General features: G+C 49.1%; 2 protein-coding genes across 2 annotated transcripts; both read right to left on the bottom strand.

Moving 5' to 3' along the window:
* Positions 1–7,193: 7,193 nt before the first annotated feature.
* Positions 7,194–7,835, bottom strand: VC83_07263 (uncharacterized protein; the record flags this gene model as incomplete). The annotated part of the gene is made up of 2 exons (XM_024470839.1): positions 7,194–7,403; positions 7,452–7,835. The coding sequence occupies 2 exons, from the start codon at positions 7,833–7,835 to the stop codon at positions 7,194–7,196; spliced, it is 594 nt and encodes a 197-aa protein (XP_024321916.1).
* A 1,062-nt stretch (positions 7,836–8,897) lies between these two features.
* VC83_07262 (uncharacterized protein) lies at positions 8,898–9,290 on the bottom strand (the record flags this gene model as incomplete). Its single annotated transcript, XM_024470838.1, has 1 exon — positions 8,898–9,290. The coding sequence occupies one exon, from the start codon at positions 9,288–9,290 to the stop codon at positions 8,898–8,900; it is 393 nt and encodes a 130-aa protein (XP_024321914.1).
* Positions 9,291–14,594: the final 5,304 nt, after the last annotated feature.

Raw genomic sequence — 14,594 nt, 5'->3', positions numbered from 1 at the left:
TAAGGTACTCCTCTCTCTGGCCCCTGCCTCGTTTGATTATCCTGTGGTCTAGGACCGCTTCTACTTGGTATTCTTCCTCACCGTCCACAATTTCTTGGCTAGGTGGAGGGTTGGGTTCCTCTGTGTTTTTCCAATACCTTTCTAGTAAGGACACGTGGAACACGTTGTGGATCGCCTTATACCTTGGCGGTAGCTTCAACTGGTAAGCCTGCTTACCGATGCGCTGGGTGATCTCATACGGGCCAAGCCAGCAGTGCCCAAGCTTCCTACTTGGCTGGGTGGTTCTGATATTCTTGGCCGAAAGCCATACTTTCTCTCCTACCACGTACTGCATTGGCTTGTGCAGCTTGTTGTAGCCTCGTATTTGGGCTTCCTTCGTCTGTTTCCACGCCTCTTCGAGCTCCTGTCGCAATTCTAGGATCAGGTTGATGCGATCTTTCGCGACTGGCACTTCCCTTCTGGTGGGGTCGTCCTCGATCCCTTGTCTTAGGTCTATATTGATGCCGTATCGGGCCTGGTTTGGCGACATCTGGATGGAATCGTGGAAGGCGTTATTGTAGGTCAATTCCGCGAAGTGGAGGAGTTCCACCCAGTTGTCTTGGTGTTGATTACAGTGAATCCGCAAGTAGGCTTCGATATTCTGATTCTGCCTCTCGGTCTGGCCGTCGGATTGAGGGTGGAAAGCGGTCGATAGGTTACGCCTTACTTTGAGGTGAAAACAGAACGCTGACCAGAAGTGACAGGTGAACACACTCCCTCGATCCGTGATTATTTCGGCTGGGATTCCAAAGTCCTTTACCCAGAACGCAAGGAAGAGGCGCGACAGCTCTGGGGCCGTGATGGTTTTCCTACAGGGTATATATTTGGACACCTTAGTATAACGATCAACAATCACAAGGATGGAGTCTGAAGCCTTGCCTTGATCCGCCCCTACGCTTGGGGGCAGATCCGTGATAAAGTCCATACTTATGGATTCAAATGGTTTCGAGGGCATTCTTAAGGCCTGCATTTCACCATATGGCCTATGCTGCACGGGCTTGATGCGCTGGCATCTATCGCAGCCCCGTACGTACTCCCTGGTTTCCTCGCTGAGGCCAGGCCAGTAGTATTTGCGTTGGATCAACTCTTGGGTTTTCTTATATCCAAAATGCCCGGCTAGTGGGTCGTCATGGCAAATCTTGAAAATTTCCATCCGCACTGCCTGGTTGGGAGGTACATATACCGCTCCCTTGAAGCGTAGGATGCCTGCATCGTCTACTCTCCAATCTGAAGAGCCCTTTGCTCGCGCCAACCCAATATCCTTGGCCCTTTTAACAGCTAACTCGTCAGTCGCCTGGAGGGTTTTGATCAAGTCTATTAGGGGTTCAGACGCAGCACTATAGGCGCTCTCTCCCTTGGCTACAGCAGCTACTGCAACCCGAGGGACAACGAGACCTGGACTCTTGGTGTCCTTACTATGGTCATCGCCCAGTCTTACGCTGCTAGCGTTTGCCTTCCTACGCTGTAGGTTAGGTTCTCCTATCTGAAAGCCTTCTTGGCTTGTTATCGTCCGACTTATCTGCGGGATACCTCCTGCCTGCATGGCTTCTCGGAGCTTGTTCTTAAGGGTCGGTAGCATCACATTCTGGCTACCCTTTTCACCCTCATAGTCTGGTCTCCTAGATGGACCATCTGCTGGGTTTGTTTTTCCCGCTCGATAGGAGATGTGGAAATCATAGGCTGATAACGCCTGCACCCACCGCGATTGCCTCCTTGTGAGGGCGGTGGTTTCCATAAAATACTTCAGATTGTTGTGATCTGTTAGGACCTCAATTGGGTACTGGCTTCCTTCGAGGTAGTGTCTCCACTGCTCGAAGGACTTCACGATCACCAGGAGTTCCTGGTCGTGGACTTCATAGTTCAGCTCTGCTGGATCTAGCTTTTTGCTGAAAAAGGCAACTGGGTGCCATTCGCCCTTCTCTTCTGGCTTAGTTCCTTCCACTAATTGAGACAGGTTCGCAGTGAGCGCAAAGCCTGACGAGTCCGTCTCGAGCCTGATTCTACGGCATGGGTCGAAATGGACCAGTGTGGGGGCTGTAGTGAAGGCCTTCTTCAACTGGCCGAAGGCGCTTTGCTGTTCCTCCCCCCACACGAACGGGCCTGTCTGCTTGCCTGCCTTTGCCCCTTTCATAAGGCCTGTCATTGGGGCCACCACGGAGGAGTATTGCTTTACAAAGCGCCGGTAAAAGTTGGCAAAGCCGAGGAACACCTGGACCTCTCGATGGGTCCTAGGTATTGGCCAATCGGCGATTGCAGCAACCCGGTCGCTTTCCATAGCCACCCCTTCCGTTGTGACAATATACCCAAGGAAGCTTACCTTCTTGGCATTGAACTCGCACTTTGAGAGCTTCACGTATAGGTTCGCCTCGCGTAGGCGTCCTAGGACCTCTCGTACGTGGTCAGCGTGTTCCTCCTCCTTCTGGGAGTAGATGAGGATATCATCAAGGTATACGACACATATGGTGTCAACCAACCCTTGTAGGGTCTCATTCATGTACGCTTGGAACGTTGCAGGTGCGTTAGCCAATCCAAAAGGCATCACCCTGTACTCGAAGTGTCCGTATCGAGTACGGAACGCTGTCTTCCACTCGTCGCCTGGGCGAATACGGATGCGGTGGTAGGCGTTCCTAATATCAAGCTTTGTGAAGCACCTCGACCCTTGGAGCCGATCCAAGGTCTCCGTGATCAGTGGCAGCGGGTGTCGATTCTTCACGGTAATCTTATTCAAGCCTCTGTAGTCTACGCAGAGGCGTAGGCTTCCGTCCTTCTTCTGAACGAATAGGATGGGTGCGCCTGCAGGGCTTACACTCCTTCGGATCCAACCCTTCTTCTCGCTCTCGTCGAGGTATTTACGGAGCGTGGCCAGCTCCGTTTCCGATAGGTTATATACTGGCCCATACGGTGGTTCCTGGGGCCCAGTATCGATGGCATGGGTTTTCCTTCCCAGCTCTGGCAGTTCTTCTGCCTTTTCCTCCGAGAAGACGTCGATATAGTCCTCGTATTCCTTCGGGCATTGGGTAGGCGCTCTATCATCTGTGTTTAAGGCCAAGACGAAGGCAGTATCACCTTCCTCCCATTCTTCAATATCCGCCACCTCGGCTCTCGCAATATCGAAGGGCTGGCGCCAGGTCTGTTTGCGCCAGTCGATCTGGGGGTTGACCTGCGTCATCCAATCCATCCCAAGGATGACGTCTACTCCTGGGGTGTCCATGGAAAGGAGGGTCTGGGCGACCACGCATTCCCTTTGAAAGTGGTCCCTAGCTCGGACCTGGGTGGTGGCCGCTCCATATATCACAACCTCTTTTCCATCGACTGCCCTTGCCCGTGGCGGTGCCCTATCCCGGCACTCCAAACCCTTCTCTTTGGCAAACAGAGGGTGGATGGTGGACGCGTCAGATCCTGAGTCGAGGAGGGCTTTTGCCTTGTGCCATCCGGGCCCTACCTGCACCTCTACCTCGATCTCCATTCGACGCTGCGCCGTAGGCTTCTGGGATTCTGCTGGGAGTCACTCCCTCTTGGGGGTGTAGGCGTCCAATTTCCTCACCCCTGGGCCTGTGTGTTGGCGTGGGCCTCGACATTCCTTCGCGAGGTGGCCCGCCTTGCCACAGTTATAACAATTGATTCCGCTAGGGATTGGCCTAGCGTCCCTACTGTGGGTAGGGGCCTGTCCTCTCGGCCGCTGGTCTTGTGGGCGGTGTCTATTCCAGAAGGGTGTTCTTTCTCCTTGGGCCGAGGGCTGGGGAGCCCTGTGGCTGCCAGAGTTGCCCTTTAGGAATGGAAAGCTGCCCTGGGAGGTATTCCTTCCTTCCCTTGAGTTGGACTTGTCAACAGTAGGAGTTCTCTCTGTTACCCACTGGTTTGTCATTTCTAACATCGCCAGGATATTAACGATAGCGTCCCTGTGGGTAGAGGAACGCTCTGCGTACCCTCCTTCAAGGAGCCGCTGCCTCATCTCTGGGTGAATCTTCGTCAGAAGGTGGACAGTCTTCTGCGATTCAGTATACGGTTCCATCTCGCGTTTGAGGTCCTCAAGGTAGGCCACGAACTTGCGGATGCTCTGCCCTTTCCGTTGTAGGGCGACGTTATACTTCAAGGCCGCGATGCGTTGTCGGTTGGCTGGGTCGACATGGAGGTCCCGAAGAAACTCTTCGAACCCAGCGATATCCAAGGGATCTATGTATCCTTCTCCTTGGGTTGCGCACCGGTTATCCCATTCCTTCATAGGGTGTCCTTCCAAGTATTGGGCAGCGAAGGCCACCTTAGATTGCTCAGTTGGAAAAACCCTTGGTTGGTATCGGAAGATAGCGCGGATCGAGGCCATGAACTCGTTGAGCTCTCGGATGGATTCGCCCTTATATACCTTAGGTTCCTTGACCCTTCCTATTGGCCTCTGGGCTGGTGTGACCTCCATTGATACGGTAGAGGCAGTCTCTGCCTCCTCCTCTTGTTGGGGTCCTTCCCACTCGTCCTCAATATCTTGGTGTCGCCTTTTCCGACGGTTCTCTTCCTGAATCCGGGCTTGCTTCTTCGCGAAGTCCCGTACCGCCTCAGGGTAGGCGTTGTAGTCGTCGCCGTGCGTTCTTCGGAAAAGCTCTAGGGCTTCCTCCATCGTGTTGATGTAGGCCCTCTCTTCGTCCATCCGCTTCCGAAGGTCTGCCAGCTTCGAGGCCATGCTCTCGTCCTGGCCTGCCGTCCAATGGCTAGCTTCTACGGATGTAGTTCTTGGAGCTGGCTCAGTGGCGTCAGTTGCTGGCGTTGCTCCTCCAGAAGTCGCACGCGTAATCCTTCTTTCCATACTCGCCATCCTGACCCAGTAGGCTGGATATGGGTGCAGTCAATAGAATTGTAAAGCGTAAGCCTAAGGTCTCACGGGAGTCCAGGGAACCAGGTCAGGAGGCAGGAAGGTATCGTATTCTGTAAGCACAATAGGTCTACGTAGATACATCGACTATTGACTGGAGGCCTTCTTCTGAGGCCTCCAACCCCTTTTATCTATGCACCTTGTGCCCTATTTTACCGAGCCCTATGGGCCGCTTATGAAAGGGACCTCACGTGGTGGCACGTGATGGCCTTCCTTACAACTGTAGTCCACTGTAAGGCCTAAATAGGCAATATAAAATGAGTTGGAATCGATTGAGGCTTTGAAAAGTTGTGATCTTTGTGATTTTCGTGAGTTCTACTCAAGGAAACTCAAGGACGCAGAAATCAGGTATGATGTCCATGACATAGAGCTCCTCGCCATCGTGGCAGCCTTTAAGCATTGGCGCCACTACATGCAGGATAGCAATTTTCCAGTGACAGTAAGGACTGATCACAACAATTTGGTCTACTTCATGAAGAAAGTATCGATCAATAACCGGCAGGCTCACTGGATCGAGTTCCTTGCAGGTTTCGATTTCCAGATTGAACATAGGCCTGGCCGTACAAACCCTGCAGACGGTCCGAGTCGTAGTAGACCAGACTATGTCGACCGCCAACACCAGGCGTATCAGGGACTGCTCCCTACACTACAGCAGAAGCTGTCAGTGGGGTTGAGTGAGGCTGTTAGAAACAGCGAGAGCAATGCGTCGCAGCAGAATACTCGAGTCCGCGCAGTCTTTGCAAAAGCAAGTCAGTGAACGGAAACCAAAGATATCCTCTACGAGGTAGAAACATTTACGCTACCCTTCTGCGGAAGAAGCGCAGGTCAGCCACAGGCTCTCCTATCCCGTTGCCGGGCAGTGCTTGGAGCGGTAGGAGAAGGCCCATACGAAGAGCCTTCAGTCGACCTCTGCCAGCTCATCACCTAGTTACAGAACGGTGATCCGTTTATTGGGAACCGAGTCCAGAGGATGGAAAAGAGGCATCCTCGCCATAATGGCGTAGAGAGAGAGTGGGTGTTACACCCCGAAAGCGGGGTCTTGTACCAAGATGGCAAGATCCCGTTACCAAGAGACCCTGCTCTCATAGAAGAGCTGCTACGGATACACCATGACGACCCGCTAGCTGGACACTTTGGTGTAACTAAAATGCTTGAGCTACTACAGCATAAGTACAAGTGGACAGGGATGAATAAGGACGTGAAGGAGTACGTCAAAACCTGCCAAATATGCCAGAGAATGGTAACGAAGCGCCACCACCCATATGGCGAACTACAACCGCTCCCACTACCAAGTGGCCCGGGAAAGGAGATCACTATGGATTTTATTACCAGTTTACTCCCAAGCCTACACCCAATAACAAAGAAGGCATACGACTCTATACTAAGTACGCTATCTATGTTGCAACAAACAAGACGATTACCGCCCACGATTTGGCACTGTTAATCGTCCGCTATGTCATTCCTGAGTTCGGGTTCCCAGAAGGAATTGTGTCAGATCGAGGATCTGTATTCACAAGCAATTATTGGGCAGCACTCTGCTTTTACTTGCGAATATGGTGACGCTTGAGCACCGCCTTCCACCCGCAGACAGACGGACAAACCGAGAGGCAGAACCAAACAATTGAGCAATACCTACGGTCCTACATTACGAGCCTCCAAGACGATTGGGTAGCGTTACTACTGCTCACCCAATTCACATATAACAATTCACTTCACTCTACAATTAAGACCTCCCCTTTCCAGGCCTTAAAAGGATTCAACCCATGGATGGGAGACGTGAGTGTCGTGGACGCCCCTCAGAAGGAGGATGCACCCGAAGCAAGGAAGCGGGCGATACAGCTCCAGGTTGAGCGGGAAGCGTTAGCTCTACACTGGTTTAAAGCGACCCAGGCGCAGACAAAGCAGCATAACAAGAGAAGACAACCTGTAGAGTACAGTATGGGGGACCAAGTGCTATTATCAACAAGGAACCTAAGGTTGCGACGGCCAAATAGGAAGCTCTCAGAATGGCGTGTAGGGCCGTTTAAGATTGTAGAGATTATTGGGAAGCAGGCGTACCGGCTTCAGCTTCCTATAGAAATGGGGGTCCACCCAACGTTTCACGTGTCCTTACTTGAGCCGTATCATGAGAGATGGCAAGGAGGCAGGGGGGACATAGTCACAGCACAACAGGCAGCAGGATCGTCATAAAAAGCATCAATTCACATAAGGCCATGCCTTCTTTAGGGCTATTCCCTCGAATCTATAAGTATAGAGGGGGCACAGAATAGGGCATGCGTAGGGTGAGCGGGGCTCACACGGCACCGTCAGCTTCGCCAGCCCCGAGCTCGACAACCTTATCATCATTGTCGAGGAGAGTGTCCTCATCTTCTGCAGCACCACCGCCAAGGGCATGCTCAAGGTCGGAGTCACCGTCGTCCTCGCCAGGGTAAGCCTCAGATTCAGGCTCGCTCTCACTGCTCTCATATTCGTGGCAGTTGACGATGGTTGGGTTGTGAGGGTGCTACAAATGTTAATAGAGGAACGGAACAAAGGCAGAAGGTAATCGTACCAGGGTCTTAACCAGGTCATTGCTATGGCGCAAGGTACACTGAATGCTGTGCAGAGTGTCACAAATCTCAAGGAGCGCAAGTCCCTGGTTGATCTTGATGGGCTTAGAGTCAGCCCCGACGACGTGGCGGCGCCGAATCACATTCTTGCCCCGAGTAACCCAGGTGGTATAGTTGGCCTGGCGCGCTTCGAGGATCTTCGAGCAGGCACGAACGAGGCGGTTGCTCATCAGAGTGCGCTCCCAGGCGAAGAGGAACTGACCGTGCGCTCTCATAAGGCGATTAAAGCGGCGGATTGCAAACTTGGGAATCTTGCCACACAGGTTAGGTGGGGCACAAGCTGAGGCGAAGCGGGGGCAGAGCAAATACCGGGAGACAGTGTCCATGTCCCTTAGAGCAATAGTTGCAGCGGGTCATGACGTTAGGACGCGTGCAATCCAGATTCAGCTTCAGGGTATACATGCGTTTGCTGCAACGCAGGCACATGGGGACGACCAGTTTCTCATGGGAACGGCAAACATGTAATGGTGGGTGCACCAGATGTGATCTAGCCACCCAAGGAAGGGATGAATTTACTAAGACAACACACTGTCTTAGGAAAAAGAGCCAAAGGGTCGTAGCTTAGACTATTCCACAATGCAGCAATCAGGTGTGTGATGTAGTGAAGTGGTTCAGACAAGTTGCAACAAATGTTGAGTCTGAGAACTCAGGGGTAAGTCAGAGGTTAACACCTCACTGACTTTTCAGAAACAAGGAGTAACAAGATGAATGCTTGGAAGCTTGGAAAAGACGTGGAAGTATGTGATAGTCGATTTACTGTATTTTCTGCTTGCCCTTTCTTAAGGAAAGGGCAATCCTATTTATGCTAAAGGAGTGTAGTTCTCTCATTTTCCAAGACTTTCCATGACTAACCAGGCTTGGTAACTGTAGTCGACGTAAGAGAATCCCATAGAACCATCTCTTAGGTTCGTAGCCTATAGGAAGTAAAAGGAGGTCCAAGGTCAGAGTACCCCTATAGACAAATTATGTCATAGACAAATTATGTCATAGACAAATTATGTCATAGACAAATTATGTCATAACTTAACCAATCTTGTGGGTAACTAAAGAGCGATGACATGTAATGAATCATAGAGGTTCGTAGGAGCTTTTAGAGCTATCGTTCATGCTCCTAGGCCTCTAGTTGGTAGAGATATGTCATGTGGTAGTATGAGTGATGTCATGTAATGAATCATAGAGGGTTGTAGAGATATGCTATGTGGTAATATTGGCCCAGTAACTAAGGAGCGATGACGTGTAATGAATCATAGATGGTTGTAGCAATCGTTGAGTAGTATTGCTCTTGTTGTTGGTGTGATAAGCCAAAATATGTATAGTGACTTGTAGGTTTGAGGAGGAGATTTCCAAGTTTGCTCTTGAGTTTGATAGCAAACTGAGTGCAACGAATGTCAGTATGACAGAACAGACGCAAAGTCAGGAGCAGCGACGGGAGCGACAGCGGACTTGGCGTGGAGCTGTTGCGCAGGCGTGCCAACATTGAGGTGGGAACGACGAGCAGCAACAGAAGGTGTCACAGGAAGGGCAAAGGAGTTGACAGATCCCTCACGAGGGGCAGCCGCAGGGGAGGAATCAGGTCGCTGGCTGGCGACAACAGCCTCATCCTCTTCATCAGGAACGGGAGCCCTGGCATTGGACTCTTCATCGTCAAGGCATGGGGGAAATGCAGCCTTTGCGGCCTGACTGCAGGTGTTCTTCTTGGCCTTGGCCTTGGCCTTGCTTGCAGGCTTGGCCGGGCCAAGGAGACCAGCAGGGTCAACGACCGCCTTCTTGCGAGGAGGCATCGCGATGGCAGCGAGAGCAAGGTTGGTGGGGGTTGAACCTTCAAGATGATTAGTATCAGAAAGAAGAGTTCCAGAGCACACTTACAATGGAAGCAAGGCGACAGAGGAGCTCCTGGGAGGCGGAGTTGTTGAGGTTGTGAGGAAGAAAGGAAGAGGCAAAAGCGGGAGGAATTCACCCAAACAGCACAACCACAACACGCGCAGGCGAGACTAGCCTGATTCCTCAGGCTGTAGCCAGTGCCGAAGCCACTCAGCAGTACCCATAACTTACAATACAGCCCGACCTCACATCTCGGGCTCAAAGGGGCTTGAGCCATAAGGGGGGGATAATTGTCACGAGTAGCCTCACATGCAGGACCTGTCACGTGCGCTATAGTGCCAAGGCGGAGGGAAGACCCTCCGAAACCCGCACGAGAACATATATAGTAGGAACGCAGCCCTTAATCGGAAGGGCAGCGTTCAGTCTTCATATCAATAGAGAGCTTAACCACGTAACTATCTACAACGTGACTTCCCACTGCCCTGTTCAGCCAAGGCTCTCTTACATATGACATGACAAGGGAAATTACTAGTAAATTGTATGTAATTCTCCCCTTCCAGCCATACTCCCTACGGCGTTCCCTTTGTAACCCCCTGCGTGACATAGAGCCCTTTGTTCCCTCTGTAAAATACTGGCCTTTGATAAATTTTTCCACTTCAGTAATCGTGCGGCTACAGCTCCCGTGAGAACTCTCGCTTCGGGGGCCGCACCTCTTTCCAAGAGGTGCGGTGCAGCGTTATAGATGTGCAACATTATAAAGTGGGGCAGATTTGGATTATGTAACTATCTACTTTCTGTTTTTTAGGTACATCCGTATTTCCACCCATAACTGCCATGAAAATTTCTTGCAATGTGATACAGTCGAGTCGCGATAAGTCTATGTAATCCGTACTGCCATTTTTGATCGACTTATCAAGAATAAGTGGGTATTATCGACTTATCGAATGTAATTTTGCAGTGAACAGGGGATTTTGGACCACTGAAATATATTGACTTACCGCGAATTGAGAATCGACTTATCGAGACTCGACTGTACCTGTTGTAAGAAATTTTCATGGTAGTTATGGGTGGAAATACGGATGTACCTAAAAAACAGAAAGTAGATAGTTACATAATCCAAATCTGCCCCACTTCTATAACGTTGCACATCTATAACTTTGTACGCTCTTTTGCAGCTTGTGTAATATCAAGAATATAAGGATGCTCGTCTATTATTTGCTTTGTCTCTTCTTGCTTCTTCTTTTTAACTAGACGTATAAGAGCTAGTGCATCCTTCTCCTTCTCTTGTACCTTGTTATCTTTAATTGATCCCCGAGCATTTGCAACAGTAACTTCTCCACCCTTTTGCAATTGGAATTCTCCTTCTCTCTTCCGCTTTGTCTTTGCTTGAGATATAGAATAAATTGAATGGAGATCATGACGTGCAAGCTCTCCTGCAAATATACCTGCCTTTGCTCCTTTTATAAATGCCTGAAGTGATTCCCATTGATTTATAGTTGTAGTTTCTATATCGAAGATTTGGAGAAGATAATCTCCATGGCGTAATAGCTTCTTTGGATCTAGTGGAGTATTGCTAAAATCTGATTCTTTGTGAGGTTGGGAGAGAAAGGAATCTGTATCTTCTGGCCATATTGGTGATGAACTTGAAATGTCGATAACTCGAGCGGCAACAATCATGTAAGAGGAAATATATCTACCTCCGCCACTTATACACTTGATAGTTGTAAGTGACTCTCGATTATCAGCAGATGGTATATATGCCTTGTGTTGTTGTATATGAGTTATCACAAGTGTACTCTTAGAATAGCCAATTCGAAATCCCGTTTCGTCGAAATTCCAAATATCTTCATGATGGATTTTGTATTTTGTAGGACAGTCGTGAAGTAGGAAAAACCATGTGAGGATATCATCTTTGCTTGTTGCTGCTGTTCTTTCTGCAGATAGTGAAGCAGTTTTCACAAGATGAAGGAGGTGTGAATTTCAGTGTACGAATCAAGTTGTCCATTGTGGTCCAAGTTGTATATGACTATCTTCTTGCTTGAGCATATACTGTGCAGCTTGTCGGATCATTCGATGTGAAGCAGGAAACCCAAACTTAATACATTGATCAATATACTTCAAAAGAGCAGCTTCTTGTTCACTGCTCAATGCCTTATTCTGTCCTCCTTGTCCTGCAACACTTGGGATTCCATTGTAACGGCGTTTGATTTGTGGATATAAGTGAAGGCAGTTGTGCTCTTTTGCAAGGGAATAGAGGGAACAAGTAGGGTCGCGATGGCAAGTTTCAAGAATGTCTTGTACTTGGGCTTCTCTTTCTTCATTGAATGGCACCCGAGGCATATTGTGCTACATGTAGTTGAGAATACAGAGAGGTATAGTATAGAAGTGTTATTGTAGTATATGGTTAACGTTCACAAGGCGTAATGAGTGTTACGATTACAGCTCACAGCTTGTTACAGTTATTACGGTTATTACGGTTGTTATGGGGATTACGGCTGTAGCCTTAGCCACCAAGGTTACAACCGCTAATTCAGACAACTGTATGTTATGAGGAATAGCCTCACCTTCCTTCCTTCTTCTTCTTCTTCTTCTCTCTTTAGATTCAATCTAGATTACTTTTCCTGGACTGGCATCATGACCTCTATGACCATCATAACATAAGATTGAATCTCATTTCTTCATTAGCTCATCCTGAGCAAGAAACCAGAAACCAGCACAAACCTTCGAGCAACAGAACCCTCAAACCAGACACCAACACAAACCTTCGAGCAACAGAACCTCCAGAACCAGAAATCGAAACTCAGACCAAGACACTGCTCTTTAGCAAAGAACTAGATCTAGATACAGAACCAGAAAAGCCAGACACAAATACAGCCAGAATCGATTCCAGAACTACACATTGAACCATAACCAGAACCAGAACACTAGAACATCAAATCCAGAAACCACAAGTCAACTCAATACCACACTCAAGCATCAGAACCCAGAACATTATATCAGCAGAATTAGACCTTTCCATGACGCTCCCTCAACAAGGATATAACCGTGACGGAAGTGCGCTCCTCTTGAGTGGCTCGTATGGCCGACAACTGCATAATAGGGCCTTCACCACATATGTGTCTAGTTCCTGATACAAACAAAGTCAGAAGAAGATCCTGACCTCGACAATTCCAAGGACAAGAAGCGAAGCCTGCTATAATGGCACGTGATGCACAAGGACATGTCATCCGTGACAGGAGTCAAGATCAAGGACAAGAAACCCAATCTACTACAAGCAATGAGGACTGCTTAGAAAGCCACACCTACAATAGAAGGGAAACACTACTCGAGGATTCACAACACCAAGCTACCCTTCGCATTTGGGAGCTTAAAGACCTCTCAGTTGTGAGCACCTGGAGCCAAGCCCAGAGAGAGGCTGCGCTTCAAATCCAAAAGCAGATGATGGAGGATTATGATCATGTCACCCAGCTCTACCATACTACCCTCCAGAAGAGTCGAGAGGAGAAGGCTACATATGATGACAATATCAGCCAGCTACAAGAGGTTATCCAAGCTCATGAGCAGACAATGGCAGGACAAGCTACTGTTGTAAGGGGTTATTTGGACAGCGTGCTAGGACTGGTAGGTAGCAATCAATATGGTATTCCACAGACTAAACTCTGAGCCCCCTTAAAATGGGGGCTCAGCTATTGTTATGTACTGCAGGCTTACAGGTGGTCCGCAACCAACCCGCCTCTGACTCGGAGGTGACTACGTGTCTCAGCCTAATTGGTGTGGCCTGAACGTAGCGTGGCTCGGTGCCGTAACGGAGCCGAGCCGCTCTATACCCGTAGCCTGACTCATCAGGCCTTAACTGTGCCCTCGACCGCGTTCCTTCGACACAGGCTCGACCCGACCCCAAGTCGCCCTGTACCCGTGACAGCTGTTGTGAAATATCTTGAAAATGAGAAGTCAAAAAGCAGCACTACTTGCAATAGAGAATCACACCAGAAATCCACCAAGATCCCGGACCCTCCTACTCTCACAGACGGAATAGAGCCAGCTTATGACGATTGGAGCATTAACATAAAGATGAAGCTTGAGGCGAACCTTGACCATTTTCCTACTCCAGCCCTTCAGATGGGCTATGTGCAAAGCAGACTAGGTGGCAAAGCCTCCTCTCACATCAATCCATGCCTTCGATCTACTCAGAACAAGTTTCAAACTGTAGAGGAAATATTTGAAGTCCTAGACAGAGTCTTCAGTGATCCAGACTGCCGCTTTACTGCACAACGCGCTTACAGAAAGCTCTTCCAAAACAAGGATAACTTTGCTACCTTTTGGGCAGAGTTCCAGAGACTCACTGTTGAACTGGATTACTCAGAAGAGACCCTCATTGATGACCTCCGCCATAAGGTTAATACGAAGATGCAGACTGCTTTAATAGCAGAGATAAATCCAAGCTCTCTTCATGCCTTTGCACAAAAGTGCTTACTGATTGATCAGAATATCCAGCAACTTCAAATCCAAGATGCTCGCACTGTCCCTCGAGTTATTCAGCAAGCCTTTAAGCCACAAGACTTTCACAGTAAGGCTAAGCAGCCTACTACAAACCCACCTGCTAGCTTTAGACCACCAAGACTATATCGTGCACCACATCAGAACCCTGCAACTGAGAAGCTAATGCAGGAAGGCCGCTGCTTCCATTGCCAGCAAACTGGACACCAAGCTTATGAATGTCCTACCAAGAATGCTCAAGTCCACGAAGTTAGCACTTATGATGCTCCACTTTCGGGAAAAGAATAACCTTCAGACAAGACGTCCCTGAAGGTGTCATGACAGCCAGAATTGCAACTTCTTCCTCAAGCTTTGGATTAGATCCAGATACTCCATTCATAGTTACTTGTATGATAGGAAAATCAAAAATCAAAGCACAAGCCCTTATCGATACTGGAGCTACTGGAGGAAACTTTGTGAATGCTGTTGACGCAGAACGAATTTGTGAGATAGAAGGCATATCACCAGTAGAGCTTTTAAAGCCACGCCCTATTCAAGGCTTTGATGGAACAGCAGCCCCTCCCATCACTCATGCTATATACCCTCGCCTACAGGTCCAAGACCATGTTGAAAGTCTATGCCCTCTATTCATCACCACTCTTGGGAAACATTCTGTCATTCTTGGGAAGGCTTGGATGAAGCAACATGGAGTTATACTTGATATGGTAAATGACCAAGTCATATTTACTAAAGGTCATTGCCAGCACACTACACCAACGAATACTCAA

Source organism: Pseudogymnoascus destructans (genome assembly GCF_001641265.1).
Source record: "Pseudogymnoascus destructans isolate 20631-21 unplaced genomic scaffold scaffold_18, whole genome shotgun sequence".
In the NCBI taxonomy this organism is placed as follows: Eukaryota; Fungi; Ascomycota; class Leotiomycetes; order Thelebolales; family Thelebolaceae; genus Pseudogymnoascus; species Pseudogymnoascus destructans.
This window is presented reverse-complemented; position numbering and strand designations above follow the sequence as displayed.